Source organism: Macaca nemestrina, chromosome 14 (genome assembly GCF_043159975.1).
Source record: "Macaca nemestrina isolate mMacNem1 chromosome 14, mMacNem.hap1, whole genome shotgun sequence".
Taxonomy (NCBI): Eukaryota; Metazoa; Chordata; class Mammalia; order Primates; family Cercopithecidae; genus Macaca; species Macaca nemestrina.
Genome location: NC_092138.1, coordinates 35,060,176 through 35,074,649, shown reverse-complemented (window position 1 = coordinate 35,074,649; position 14,474 = coordinate 35,060,176). Strand labels below are relative to the sequence as shown.

Genomic DNA, 14,474 nt, shown 5'->3' with positions numbered 1-14,474 from the left:
GAAATTTACAACAAGCCAACATCTGAACGCACCTTGATTTTACCTTCAGAGGGGTGACAGCTTAAGGTTACCCCTTAACCTTTATCAGAAAGGTTTCCCCCTTTCTGATAAAAGCGTCTTCAAGGTGACTGAACATCTTGACCTAACTTGATATAACTCTACGACATATAGAAAGTCAACAGCAGACCCATATGGCTTTGGTTTTTATTCTAGAAAGTAGGGGTGTGTGTGTGTGCGTGCGTGCGTGTGTGTGTGTGTATGGGTGTATAATGGGAAATATATTTTTAAATCGTGGATTCTGTGACTTCCTCAAAGTTCCTCGACATAATGAAACTTCATTTGCTTTGTCATTAAAAGAACTTCCCACCCTGAGCTACATCTTTTAAGAATGCTCAGGGTCCCTGCTATTCTGCCACCCTAGGGATTCAGGCTGGGGAAGCCTATTCTAGGTGAGGGTTAAGAAAGCCCTTTTGAAAGCTTTGGGTTAGTGAATGGGCCCAAGATGACAGACAATGGTGTCATAATTTATTTAAGTATTATCCACCGCTGAACTTCGAGGTGCTCCCTTTTCTCGAACTCCTGACCTCAAGTGATCCACCAAAGTGCTGGTATTACAGGCTTGAGCCACCGTGCCTGTGTGCTCCCTTCTCTTTTCCTTTTTTTTTTTCTCTTTTTCTAAATTAAGAAATTGAACTCTTCATTGTTTGCCTTTCCTTCTTATTCATTTCAACTGCAGTTCAAAATACTGCATAATGAATGAATATTGAGATGGCCCTTGCATTGGTTATAATATTTGCTTCCCAAATAAGAATTTTCACATTCTGATCATATCACAGATTTTTATTTTTATCTTGGAAATTATTGAGGCTGACAGTGCCTTGATTTGGCAGGAGTGTGGAGTTCTCTTTGGCCTCAATAAAATTGCAGTAGGGTTTGGACCCAGCTCAGATGCTCCTTCTTTCAAATCTCTTTTGAGGTCACATAGTAGAATAGAGCAATTTTGGTGACTGTGAGTTTGGGTGACTTCCCAAAGTTCCCAAAGTTGGGTGACTTCCCAACTTTGGTGACTGTGTCCTCTAGGAAAATATAGACATGTGGCAATATAGTTTACAGGTACTGCATATGTATAGTCTGTGTATGACACACACATGTACAAACAAGTTTCATGAAAAAATACTTAGACCTACTATCTGCAATGCCCTCTGATGTTTTCATTTAATGTTTTATTTTTCTAAATAAACCCAGGGCATAAACTTCATGTTCTACTAGTTCATCATGACTCTTGAGGTCTGCAAATAATAATAATAATAATAATAATAACAACAAAACAAAAAAAGAAAACTGGCTTTAGAGCCATCTACCACTAACTAGCTGAGTTAACTTGGGCAAATAATTTACTAAGTAGCCAGGATTAAATCATATCCTTCTAGATGGACTGGATGATCTATGAATAATTTTTTGAACTGGGGATGCGTGTTTTGTTTTTGTTTGTTTTATGAAAGCAGTGTTCAGGGTCGACCTAAATGATCAACACTTGCCACTTTTGCTTCTAAAGCAGGAGAGATGATCCTCATTCGTACTGATCTCAGGAGGACTGATTTCAAGGTCTTACAAGTGGACCTGAAGAGATGTAAGCAAATTCCTGGTGAAGGAGCAATTTTCAGTAAATGTTCTTGATCTTCAAAAGCAGCATATACTAAAGAGACTCAAAACAAAAGACACGGACAAACTGCTTTGTTTGCATTGAATATTTTAAAGTGTATTTTATTATGTATAAAGACAATATCCAGATTTGTCTCCAGGTTCTATTTTTGATCGTGTAGGGTTGTAAACCACTGCCCTATGCAATGCTCATTTCTCTTCCTCTGTTCTCATCTAGCCCCTCACGTTTGTTGCCCCTACCCTTGTCATAGACTCACATGCTATAAGTGTGTCATGTCAAACAGACTTTGTGGAATAGAATACTTTGTTCTTGTTACACAAAACAATGGTTTAAATGACAGGGGTAATTAACATGTATGGGAGACCAGAGAGTAGCAGCTGTCCTCATCTGACACCCACAATCAGATGCTTCTCTCACTTACACTGTGTCTCTCTCCTTCCTATCCTGAGCTGGGGAAGAGCTGGGCAGGTGAAGAGCTCTTGCCTTCAATGGGCGGATCCTGTGCCACAGGTACTTTAAAACAAAGATGAGGCCTCCAACAATTTCCGCTACCCATAATGAGTTCATAAACCCAGACATAAGTAGTTATGGCCTGGATAAATGCTGTGTGAGTTGGGGAACACTCTGTGGTAAATATTTTAATTCCAGAGAATCTCATTAAATCAACAGAATGCCAATAAAAGGTAAAGTTTACAATTGAGAGATACTCTTTCAGGGGATCCTGGAAAATATTTCTTGATTTAATGTCCTAGAACTAATAACATAAGTGAGTGTCACACAAAGGAAATAGTCACCTTGTGAATCATTTCCTTTGGTTACTTAAGGTGAACTGGATCAAGAACCCAATTAACCCATTTATTTTTGTAGGCTCATCATAAAAGAATGAGAAGTAGTTTTTTTTCTTTCCCCACCATTTCCTTGAAAGCACAGCAAGATCTTTCTGTTCTGAGAGAGATATGTTCCAAACAGAAACTAATCAATAAAAATTGCAGATACTGAAAAGTCCTATAAGAGAAAAAAGAAAACAAGTCAGAGCGATATGGTAAAGTACACAGGTGTGAGGTTCCTGTAGTTACAGTGGTCAGGAAACGTATAAGAGGTGATATCTGAGAAATGAACCATGAAGATAACCATGGAAAGATCTGCCAAAAGAGCATATTTGGCCGGGGGAAGAGACAGGTACAAAGACTATAAAGGTGGAACAAGCTTGGCAAGTTCTAAGGACGAAAAGAAGAAAATTGTGGGTAGACAGTGAGGAAGAGGGATGGTGGGTCAAATCATATCATGAAAAGCCTTGAGGACTAAGGGGAGAGGTTGGATTCTACTTGCAATGAAAAACCACCGGATGATTTAGAGCAGGGTAGTTGCCTGATGAATGTTCGAAAAATACCACTCTAGCTGTAGTATGAAGGATGGAATGTAGAGGGGCCTTACATTCATGGAGACTGGAAAATCTTTAGGAGCTGTTTCTGTAGACCATGTTCAAAATAAAATTTGGAAGTAGAACTAATAGGACTTATTGAGGGATAGTAGTAGTAATGGATAAAAGGAAATCAAAGAAGATACACACACATATTTGTATATATTTATATACATTACATATATATTTGTATATATTTATATACATGACATATATACTTGTATGTATTTAATATGCTTTTCCAAAGTAGGATACTATAGCCAGTTTCAATATTATGTGCATTCTCTAAATTAAGGAAGTCTAAAAACCAAACAGAAACTTTCCTGGTAAATGAACTACTGGAAACCAGTCTAAACCAATCAAGAAAGTCATGATTTCTAAAGAAAAAATTACAGTCTTTTCTGGAAATGGAGAAATTGGTGGCAGTATGTTGACAGTGTTTCAAAGTCATGCTCCTGAGGTTTGCTATTAACCAGGCTCCAGTTATTTTGGAGAAATTCACAAGAAGGGCTGTGGGTTATGGTTAAAGCATTCTTTTGACCAAGTACAAAGAAGGAAAGCCTCAGAGGTTGAGAAATGCCATCAGGTGAGGCATCAGCACTTAGGTGAGTGTGTGAACTCTGTTTGGAGATGAACTGTTTTACCTCCTTACAGAATATGACAGGGTGGAGAGAAATGGAAAAGCATAGGTTTAATTCATGCCTGTGTATGAACAAGCCAAACAGAAATGTGTGAATTACAGACTAGAGTTATAGACATTTCACAACTCCAAGTAAAGGCTGCCAACCCAGAAATTCTTGCTGATTGCGTGCTAATCAGAGCTGACAAAGCAAAAGAGGGATGTGGCAGCATTTTCAGAGTAAGACCGAATAATGACATTCCTGGGGAGTCAGAAACAATGTAGACATACTTCTACTCCATGAAGTCCAACTCTCCCAAGGCAGGGTTCCAGGGGCTAGAGATGAGCAGTCTCTCCAAACCCAGTAAGTGCTAACTTAAGTTTGGATTGGAAAAGGTGGACTTATTTTACTTCCAGTGTAGAAAAGTTGGTCTCAAGCAAAATCACTGGGTATCCTTCACCCTGTATTTCCCACACTCCAATAGCTATGGCAATAGCAATAACCTTCATGTACTTGGTTTTTGTTAAAAGGGTAATTAATGCCTTCTGTGACTACAAACATTTTAACACAGTTCACTCTTCCTTTTTCATATGTTATTGGATGGCAAGAGGAAGATGGAGACTTGACATGGGAAAGAATACATTCTAACATTGACACATGTGTTACCTGTTATCAGGTTTGTTTGGAAGAACTTTGATCAACACCACTAGGCCAAGCTATCCAGCACATCTAGGGATGCTAACCATAGAAGGAGGAGAAAAGAAAGAAGACTGACGTCCAGGTTTTTTTGTGTGTGTGTCCCTGAGTGACACAAAGAGATACTATGTCTCTCTTGTGAAGAACTGCAAAGAAGGGGGAATATATAATGGGACAGGAAAAAACAAACTGTTTTTCCTACTCTTACACTCAACTCAGCACAGAACATTTCTAGTTACCAAAATGTGTAGGGTTTTTCCCTACACAACAAGCAGTTCTCCAGTGGACACCAGCTGAGTGTCCTATAATTCAGTTCAATTCTGAGATGATCTATAGGAAGTTAAAGTTAAATCTCACAGGTTAAGGGCTCAGTCCCACGAGGCTGCCCCAACTTCAGATGCCAATAGAAAGTCTAGGCCTCTGGAACTTTTGACTGACTGGCTTTAAATTGTGGGTCCCCATGACCCCCTCCTTGGGTCTGATTAATTTCCTAGAGCAGCTCACAGAACATAGGGAAACAGTTAACTTACATTTACCAGTTTATTATATCAATTAATATAAAAGATATTACAAGGGATACAGATGAATAGCCAGATGAAGAGGCACATAGAACAAAGTATGGAGGATGGGGTGCAGAGCTTCCATGGCCTCTTTGGATAGGCCACCCTCCAAGCACCTCCATATTTAGCACCTCCAGAAGCTCTCCAAACCCCCGCGTTTAGGGATTTTTATGGGGACTTCATCATGTACACATCAGCAATTGTTAACTCAATCTTCGGCCCCTCTTCCCTTTTCACAGGATGGGGTAGGGGCTGAAAGTTCCAAGCTTCTAATCATGGCTTGGTCATTCTTGTGACCAGCTCCCATCCAGAAGCCCACCAAGAGTTACTTCAGGAGAACAAAAGATGCTCCTATCACTAAGGAAATTCCAAGGGATCAGGAGCTCTGTATCAAGAACTGGAGTCGAAGATCCCCTAGAACAAAAGATACCCAGCACACCTATCACTCAGGAAGTTGCAAGGCTTTCAGGAGCTGTGTGCTGGAAAATGGGGACAGAAACTAAATATATATTATAATACCACATATAATAAGGTAGATCATTTTACTCATAACAGAGTTATGGATCAACACAATAACAGAGTTCAGGAACTGTTCTCTGTTATTTTTATACACATTCAGAGTAGGAGACCAAGTTGAATTTCACAGTATTGCAGGAGGCTGAGATTCACAGACTGAGAATAGGGTCATGTGAGCTGCATGGGTTTCAAGAGAAGGAAGTTAACAGGGGCTTATTATAGTGCTGTAGTGACCTCAGTGAGAAGCTGAGACAGTTGAGAAGGAGGATAGATGTAAGGGGCTACTATGAGTGGAAAAAAATAGGAAAGAGAGAAATATCTAGAGAACATTTTAGGAGTTTCTTGTTCAATATGCTGTGTGAAACATTTGCGGGGACTCCTTAAGAAAGCGTAAGGTGAAGACCCTCATTATTCTTCATGCTTCAAAGTTTATGTTTTCATTCAGTTTATGTTTTCTTAGAATGCTATTACATGCTTGGACTGAGCCATGTGAAGCCTCAGTTTTATTCGGGTTACACTCTGAAATATAATCATTTTCAGCTCAAAAAAGCTTCCTTGACTTTATTACCCCTTACATTTGTATCTTCTCCAATTACTCCTTTTCATAACAAACATCAATAAACTGTATCATTACCTTTTAAAACTATCAAATTAACAAAACACAAAAAAAAATTATAATAAAGATTAAAATAGCAGCAATAGTGAAACATATACCATTTAAAAAATGTCAGACCCTATTTTTGTGATTACATATATTAGCTCATTTAAATCTTACAACAATCCTATAAGGAAGGTACTATTATTGCCTCTATTTTAGAGATGTGGACACTGAGGCGCATAGCTTTAGTAACTTGTCTAAAGGACACAGCTAGGAGATAGCACAGCTGGGATTCAAACCCAGACATCTGGCTCCAGTGTTTATGCTCTTAACTATTGTGCAAGGGTGTAGTGAAATTAGCATCCTTATTCACTGCTGGCACGGTGTATTTGTTCAACCCCAAAAAGTTAAATGCAGAGTTACCATATGACCCACCAATTCCACTTCTACATATATACCTAAAAGAATTGAAAACATACGTTCATACAAAAACTTAGCAGCATTATTTATAATAGCAAAAAAGTGGGAACAATCCAAATGCCCCACAATTTTGAATGGATAAACTAAATGTGGTATATCCATATGTTGGAATATTAATCAGACATAAAAAGAAATCAAGTTCTGGTACATGCTACAACTTGGATGAAACTTGATCGTGCTAAGTAAAAGGAGCCAGACACAAAAGGCCATACATTGTAGGCTTCCATTTATATAAAATGTCCAGAATAGGCAAATCTATAAAAACAGAAATTAGGTTAGGGGTCCGCAGACACTGGGGGAATGGGGAGAATGGGGAGTGGCTGCTAATGGTTACAAGGTTTCTTTCTAGGGAGAAGAAAATGTTATGGAATTAGATAGTGGTGATGGTTGTACACCTTTTTGAATATATTAAAAACCATTAAATTGTACATTTTAAGTTGGTACATTTTATGGTTGTGAATTATATATCTCAATTTTAAAAATCTCTAGGTAGGGAGAGAACAGGATCTGAGTCCACTGATGTCATTATATTATACTGCCACGTGGTGTCACTGTTGAGGAATGGATGAAGTCCAAAGAAGACTTATACAAAGCTTGTGTCCAGGTCATACCTAAGTTGCAGAGGTGCCCCAGGATTGAAGGTTAAAATCCAGAATTTGGGAAGCACCATCCCAGAATGGTTTAATATTAAGGAGGTTCTAGCCTCAGCCCCACACTGTGCAACTATTTGCAGCCCTTCACAGACTGAAGTTCTTGGCTAAACCTGGTTCCCAGATCAATGGGGAAATTCAAATCCTTGTGAAAGCATCTCTGTTAAAAGGAGATATCGCTAGGCACATCTGAAAGTTCCAAACACTTTATTTTTGGAAAAACTGCTTCTTTATGGAGGTCCAAGGAAATAGTGAGCAATTTTACTGTCCTGGGATAGGGAGCATCAAATGAGTTGAGGATTTTATATCAATTTTCTCTAAAATATTTATACTACTTAACTCAATGTATACATACATATATGTGTGTATATATGTATATGTATATACATATATATGTATATACATATATATGTATATATGTATATATATACATGTATATATGTATATATGTATATATATGTATATATATACATGTATATATATGTATATATGTATATATATACGTATATATGTATATATATACACACATATACATATATACATATACACATGTATGCATATATACGCATACACACATGTATGTATACATACACATACATATGTATATATGTATACACACATATGTATACACACATACATGTGTATGTATACACACATGTAAATATACATATACACACATGTATACATATGTATACACATATATGTGTACATACATAAATATACTGAGAAATATCCAGCAATGGAAGGTGTTGTATACACACTTATTGAAAATCCTTTAGCTGTTAAAAATGGTAAATACGAAAGCAACATAGCAACACAAAAATCCTTATTCTATAAGGCCAGATGATATAAAACATATTTATATATATGTGTAAAAATATACACATACATATTCACAAATTCATACAACTGAAAATAATTCACATACCAGTTAAAGTTATATGCCATTTGATTCTGAAATAAATTTCCTTTAACCCTCTTACTCCACATTTTATAAAATGTGTCCAATATCTATACCAAGACTTTTTTTTCAATTTCCTGGGCATATTTTTCTATGGTCACTTTTTTCATTTATGTTTTAAAATTATGAACAACATCATACATACAAGAATGTTTATAATGTGTGTGTTCAGTTTAAGGTGTATCCATCAGGAATCAGAATTTTACTCAGTTGGTTTGATTAAAGAGATATTAGTGAAGACACTACTTAAAGGAGTATGGCTAAGTTAAGAGAACCATCCAGTTGAGGCATCCAGAGTCTAGCAACAGCAGGAAGACTGCGCTCTCTCTAAGCTACATAGTAAGGGAGAAAAGTGTTTCCAGAGCCCATGGAGCTGGAGCCATGGAGAAGGGACCACTTGCCAAGAGCTGCAGTTGTGAAGAAACACAACCACCACCAGATACTTAGCCCTAGAGAAAGAACAGAGAAAATACACCCTGATGTCTTTTTCCTCCTGCCTCCCATCTCCCTGAATGCCTCCCGCTATCCAAACCCAAATGGAAACCAGCTGAGGAGAGCCCAGGTGGTGCCGTCCAAAGAGGTCAGCTTTCGGGTATAGAACAGGGCAGGGAAGCAAGGAGAATGAATATGATGGAAGGCAAACAGAAAACCTAGACAGTCTTTGTTTTGTCACCCAGAATTTATAATTTTCCTTTGCTCAGACGAAGAGAAGCTCATCCCTTACATATGAGAATAACAGAGTGTGACAAGATTTCTCCTCGACCAAACTTTCGTCAGGCTCCTCTAAGCTATCTCCTTAGAGATAGAATCCTGCTAAGTCAGTTTAGAGAGGATCTTCCCACCCTGAATATTTGACCACCCTCTATATCTGATCAAATTCCTTACCCCCACCAGCCCCCAGGTGATGTCTGATACCCTGGCCTGCCTTCAGCAAGAATCCTGTTAGGTTAGTTTAGCAAGGATTTCCCCTACCCTTGATGTCTCTTCTTAGTAATTTTCCATCCACAGACCGCACTGCCATCCACACAACCTGCTTCTCGGCTATAAATCCCCACTTATCCTTACTGTATTCAGAATTGAGCCCAGTTCTTTACCAAGGCCTCTTTCCCCCTATTTCAAAAGTTGCTGAATAAAAATCTATTTTTACTGCTACAACTATGGTCCAGCTTTGATTTTCTTTAACAAGCCCCATCAGCCTTGAGGGGATGTCAGTTCACGTACATTCTCATCTAGAAACTAAATTGTACTCTTTATGCAGGGTAATAGGAAAAGAGGGTCAGGGAAGAAGTAATTAACATTTTAGATGGAAAGCTACTATAATTCCTGCCTCTAGAACTTGTTGCAAGGCTAAAATTAATAATCATAGCTTCCTACGCATTTACTTACATTTCCCCTGCCCTATGCCAACACCTAGGTAGATCAGGATTTTTTATCTGGTATGCTTCAACAATTTAATTTCTGCATGATCTGAAATTTCTGCATTACTTCAGTTATCTGATAATCATTATTATGGCACATGGCAGTATTAAGAAATGCCCAGTGAATCTCCAGGTGTCACGCATAGTTCTTCTTGCCCTCAATATATAGATGTAACCCAATTTCCTTTTGGTAATTGGGATCAATCATACCATTCTATTGCTGTGAGGAATCAAAATGACCAGAGGGCAGTTTCAGCTTTCCAATCAGTGAATTGAAATTCAATTCAATTCAGTGACTGGGTCTTCTAGTGGAACCATTCCTTTCTTTGGATCTAGGCTTCCAAACACAATAAACCCAAGGTTGTAGAAATGGTGTGCTGGATATTTTCTATTTATCCCTCCAGGCATTGTGCCTAGGAGGCTGACCTCTACAGACTACACAGACCTAGCTCCATTGTCTTCTGGCTTTCTGGTGGATCAGCCAATGGAAGACCCCAGCTGGATATCAGAGGTGTGAGAACAGAGAGGTGGGTCTTCTCCGCTCTGTCCCTGCTTTGGGTGACGTGTCAGCATTGGCTACAACTATAGAATCTCACCTTACTTGGTGAAAAGTTGGCATTGCTGGCTTTCCCTTACTGAACAACACAGTTCCAGTTGGTTACTCTCTCCTACAGCCACAGCTACCACTCTCGCCTGATTTCAGTAACTGCTTCCTTCCCCCTTCCCCTCAGCCCTAGAGTTAGTAACAGCTCCCCGCTGTTACTGGTTACTACTGTTTATTGAAGGCGAACTATGTGCCAGACACTGTGCTAAGTGCCTACATATATTATCTTTAGTCCTCACAATCCAATAAATTAGATGGCTTTAGTCCTATTGCAGAGGTAATAAAGTCACAGAGTGACAGTGGCAGAGCTAGAAATTGAAGGTAAGTGTGTTTATGTTAGTCTGTGCACTCAAACACGATTCCCTACTTCTTGCATCAGTTGTTAATCTCCCTTAAAGAGTGTCAAACCTCCTGGTAACCCGCCCATTCCCACGACTGGAAATGAGGGTGCTGTTGTAATTTCCCCATCCAGCCATTCAACAAATGGTATCCGGAACGTGGGACCCAGGCTCCAGAATCCTGAGGGCTGCTGTTGAGAGCAGCAAGACGCGCCCAGGAGGTCAGGGCGGTGTTCACTCACACGCTGAGCCTGGAGGAAGTTAGACGCCTTCCCACCGCTGTGGTGGTCAGCGGGGACTTTCCTGAAGGCCAGAGACTGGTGACATTCATGCTATTTTTCCAAGCCATTTGGTAGCAAAGAACAGAGTGCCAATGATTCAAGTATTCTCTCAGGCTGGGAGACTTGGCTTATTCAAGATGGAAATTGCTGGTGAGGCTGAGACAAGATTGACATCTCTCAGAGCAGCAGGGGAGAAAGACGGCTCTGTTCAAAAGAGAATGGGTAATTTCGGTCAATTCTGTTCTTTTTCGTTTCTGTCTAATCTTTATGCCTCTTTAAGAGTGGCAGTTTAACAGATGAGGGGACAGAGGCCTTTAATTGAGAATTCCACTCCGCTTCCTCTGCCTTATCTCAAAAATCTGGCAGCTGAGTCGCCGCGGTTTTGAATTTGCCTCTTTTGACCTTCCCCTCCCACCTCCGGTAACACTGAGCCTGGCCCGGAAGGACACACCCTGCTTCTGGCGGACGTGCTGGCCCTTTAAAGAAGCCGAGGGCTGCGCGAATTTGGCTGAGGCGCGTCATCTACTGTGGCTCGGCGCCAATCCCGACGCTGGGCGGAGCGAGGCCCGCTCCCTGCCGCGGGCTAAAGGAGCCCGGGCCTGGAGGCCTCTGCACCGGTCGCCTGGTCCCGGAACCAGCGCCGCCCAGTGAGTGAACACCGCCGCAGGCGGGTGGGGAGAAGGGTCAGTCCGGCCATGTCAGTCAGCGCGATCTCCTGGGCTCCGAGCTTGCCAGGCCGCGCTGGGCGCCCTTTCCTCGTGAGCGCCTGCCCTTGGCTCTCGCACTGCCCCTGGTGCTGATAGGTATTGCCAACCTCGTTCCATTAGGGCGCGTTCTTGTCGCCTGGCGTGGACTCCGGATCTCTCCGTAGCTTTAAAATAGAGTTGAGAAAAACAGGCAGAGTGGTGTCAACAGAAATCAGCACACCATTGCGGGGAATACCTAAATTACAGTAATTGGCCTCAGGGAGCGAGGGCGGTGTTAATTACAGAAAACCTCCGGAAGCTGTGGGCTCTGGGCTGGAATTTGCAGGGGGATGTGGCTTAGTTTGAATGGAATGCAAATATTTATTGAAAATGATTGTGGTGAGACGATCAGTCACACATTCAGGCAACGTGTCATCTGATCAGGAAATAAGTCAGCGCAGTAATCCCGATGACAGAATTCATGCAGTTAATCCTTTTTGTCCTCCCAAGTAAAATCAAATCCAGGTACTCACGGGTGACTGGAAGAAAGGCTGTCTGGAACTTGCAGCCCCCACTTCTCCCCCAAAATACACCTTCTCATAGTAATCTATAGTTCACCTGAGAGGCAGGGCTGAAGCATTAAAGACCCCTTCCAAGATGTGAGTAGGAATCAGAGGGAAAATGAAGGCAGAGGGATTGAAATCGGCATTCTCTGCAAAACATCTCTCTGAGACACAGTGATATTTAAAATTGTATAAGTAGCAAGACATTTTTTACCCATGGTAAAAAGTGTTAGTTTTTAAAAGACTTGCCTTATACAAGTGAGTGAAATCAAAGTTATCTGTATTGCAAGGTCAACTTTTGCTTATTTTCTGATATATATTTTGTGAGCAAAAGGAGATAGCTGAAAGTGTTCTGGACACCCTAGGGAATATTCCCAGACTTTGGGAAATGACTTTGTCAGGAATGGGGAAGTTGGGAAAGGAGAGGATGTTGAAAATTCTGAACTCCAGGGTGAAATTTACAAGGTGTGGTGCATTTATTCTCAGGTGTGGTTCCCATAAGGAAGCTCTTCTTCCTGCTTGGCTTCCACCTTTAACCCTTCTACCTGGGAGCGTCCTGTAACACATTCAGACTACAAGTCCAGACCCAAGAGAGCAAGGCCCAGAAAGTGGTAAGTCTAAATACTAACTTCCTAGACAGTGTTTCTTTCCCAGATGATTGACATGAGGACTCTCTCTCTTTTCAGGGGAGATCCTAACCCCTTACAAACAGGAGCACTTTAAAGGACACAGTTCTGTGATATACAGGGTATGTGGAGGAATAGTACTAGAGTACAGCTGTTTTTTTAAATAAATGTTTGCAGCAGGTGTAAAAATTTAGTCATCCACTCCTATGTTCAGAAGAAAAATAAGTAATGGCAAGTGGCCTGAGCCACAGTTTTTCTTTTATCTCTCATGCTTTGTGCAAACATTTAGGGGAAGCAGACACGATGGAGACTGTCAAGATGGATAATATCTCGCTCCTAACCTCAGGCAGGTTCTGGTCTGCTGTTAGAGATGAGTCACATGGGACTGTTAGCGTTTGGAGAAAGGAAAGAACTGCCAAATCGCCCTGCTGTCAGTGAGTGGCCTCTAACTCTGGTCACAGGGTGCTGGAGTGGCACAGTGGCAGAGGGGGAGGGAAATCTCACCACCTCAGGCCTGTTCAGCATTGTGCCTCGTCATCCTGGTAAGTGGTTTGGTATCCTGTGCTCAGCTTTGAAGCTGACTCTGGCACACAGCCCTGAAACTCCAGGGTGCATCCTTGGCCAGAATACAAGGAAGTCACTGAAGTCTTGCTTGCAGTTCCCACTCACCTGGAACCCCATTAGCAGGGCTTCCCACAGAATACTTGTGAATCCTGGCTATAATGAATTAAGACTGGCCATTCTCACCTGAGGTTCACAACCCTACTCAACAGCCTGTTAAAGAGAAAAGGTATCAGCAACATTGTTGAGAAGGGTAGAGCAGTTGTAACTTTCCCCTGAGTTTTGCAGTATTCTGAAACGCAACCAACTAACTCAAGGTCTTCTGTACCCACCACCCAGTTGGATTAAGAACAAGAATTGGAGTTCTGTCCCGTGTAGAGTTGACAGCCCACTTAAAAACTTATGTAAGATAGACACTACTGTGCATTCATCTAAAACGTACATTTCCCAGGACATTTAAGTGTCTGTATGTTTTTCCATTTTTGAGAACTTTAGTACATAGTATCTTGGAGAGAATGAGAGTGAAGCTGGAGGAGGATGGCTAAGACAGTCAGCAGTGGGTGGATGGAAATAAGGGGCATGTAGGAGAGGGACAGGGATTGTGGTGGGATGACAGGAAGAATAACTGATCTGACCTTGAGACAGCTCAATCTTCTTAAAATGCAAATGCAAGAGCACAAAGAAATATGTTCTCAAGATGCACAAGGCATCTTCTTAATCACCCCTCCTCAGATGCAAAGGTTCTGTTGCCTAATTGTACAGAGGTAAGAAGATGGATGGTATCCACCCTGCCCCTCACAAAAAAAGAGAGTTGTTTTGTTCTTCAAGAATTCAGGTCTTCAAGATTTATGGTGGGAAGAAAAATCAGGAAACAGCCATATACTTATAGTGTAGGGATAAGATTTTGGAAATTATCTAGTTCAATCAGTTGGTGTTAGGTGAGTAAAATGATGGCCAGAATTGTTAAGTATGCCTGAGGTGAGACAGCTAGTTAGGAGCAAGGACTAGAATCCACACTGTGTTCCTAGGTCAGAAAGTTTACTTTTTTTTTTTACTTTGTCATAAGCCCAATGTAACTCAAAGTGGAGCATACAAGAATGCATGTAGTATATTATTATAAGTCTCCTTGCTTTTTTTACATTTTAGGTCAAAATGGGGTTTATATTTTCAAAATCTATGAATGAAAGCATGAAAAATCAAAAGGAGTTCATGCTTATGAGTGCTCGACTTCAG

At 40.7% G+C, this 14,474-nt stretch overlaps 1 protein-coding gene and 1 long non-coding RNA gene across 5 annotated transcripts in view; both read left to right on the top strand.

The window, feature by feature from the left end:
• The window catches only part of LOC105491853 (uncharacterized), a 177,329-nt gene extending 170,481 nt beyond the window's left edge, over window positions 1–6,848 (top strand). For both annotated transcript variants that reach the window (XR_011612979.1, XR_011612983.1), the window contains one exon: window positions 1,556–6,848. This is a non-coding gene — a long non-coding RNA (uncharacterized lncRNA). The remainder of the gene's footprint in view (window positions 1–1,555) is intronic.
• Window positions 6,849–10,932: 4,084 nt separating this feature from the next.
• LOC105491856 (plasminogen receptor with a C-terminal lysine) overlaps window positions 10,933–14,474 on the top strand; it is a 75,390-nt gene continuing 71,848 nt past the window's right edge. The window contains exons 1-3 of one of the 3 annotated variants that reach the window (XM_011758578.2): window positions 10,933–11,027; window positions 12,541–12,665; window positions 14,388–14,474. In XM_011758578.2, the coding sequence (XP_011756880.2) occupies window positions 14,394–14,474 (81 nt within the window). In that variant the 5' untranslated portion in view covers window positions 10,933–11,027; window positions 12,541–12,665; window positions 14,388–14,393. Of the gene's footprint in view, window positions 11,028–11,313; window positions 11,453–11,589; window positions 11,609–12,540; window positions 12,666–14,387 lie in introns of those variants that run through there. The other 2 variants (XM_011758577.2, XM_011758580.2) reach the window with 2 other exon arrangements.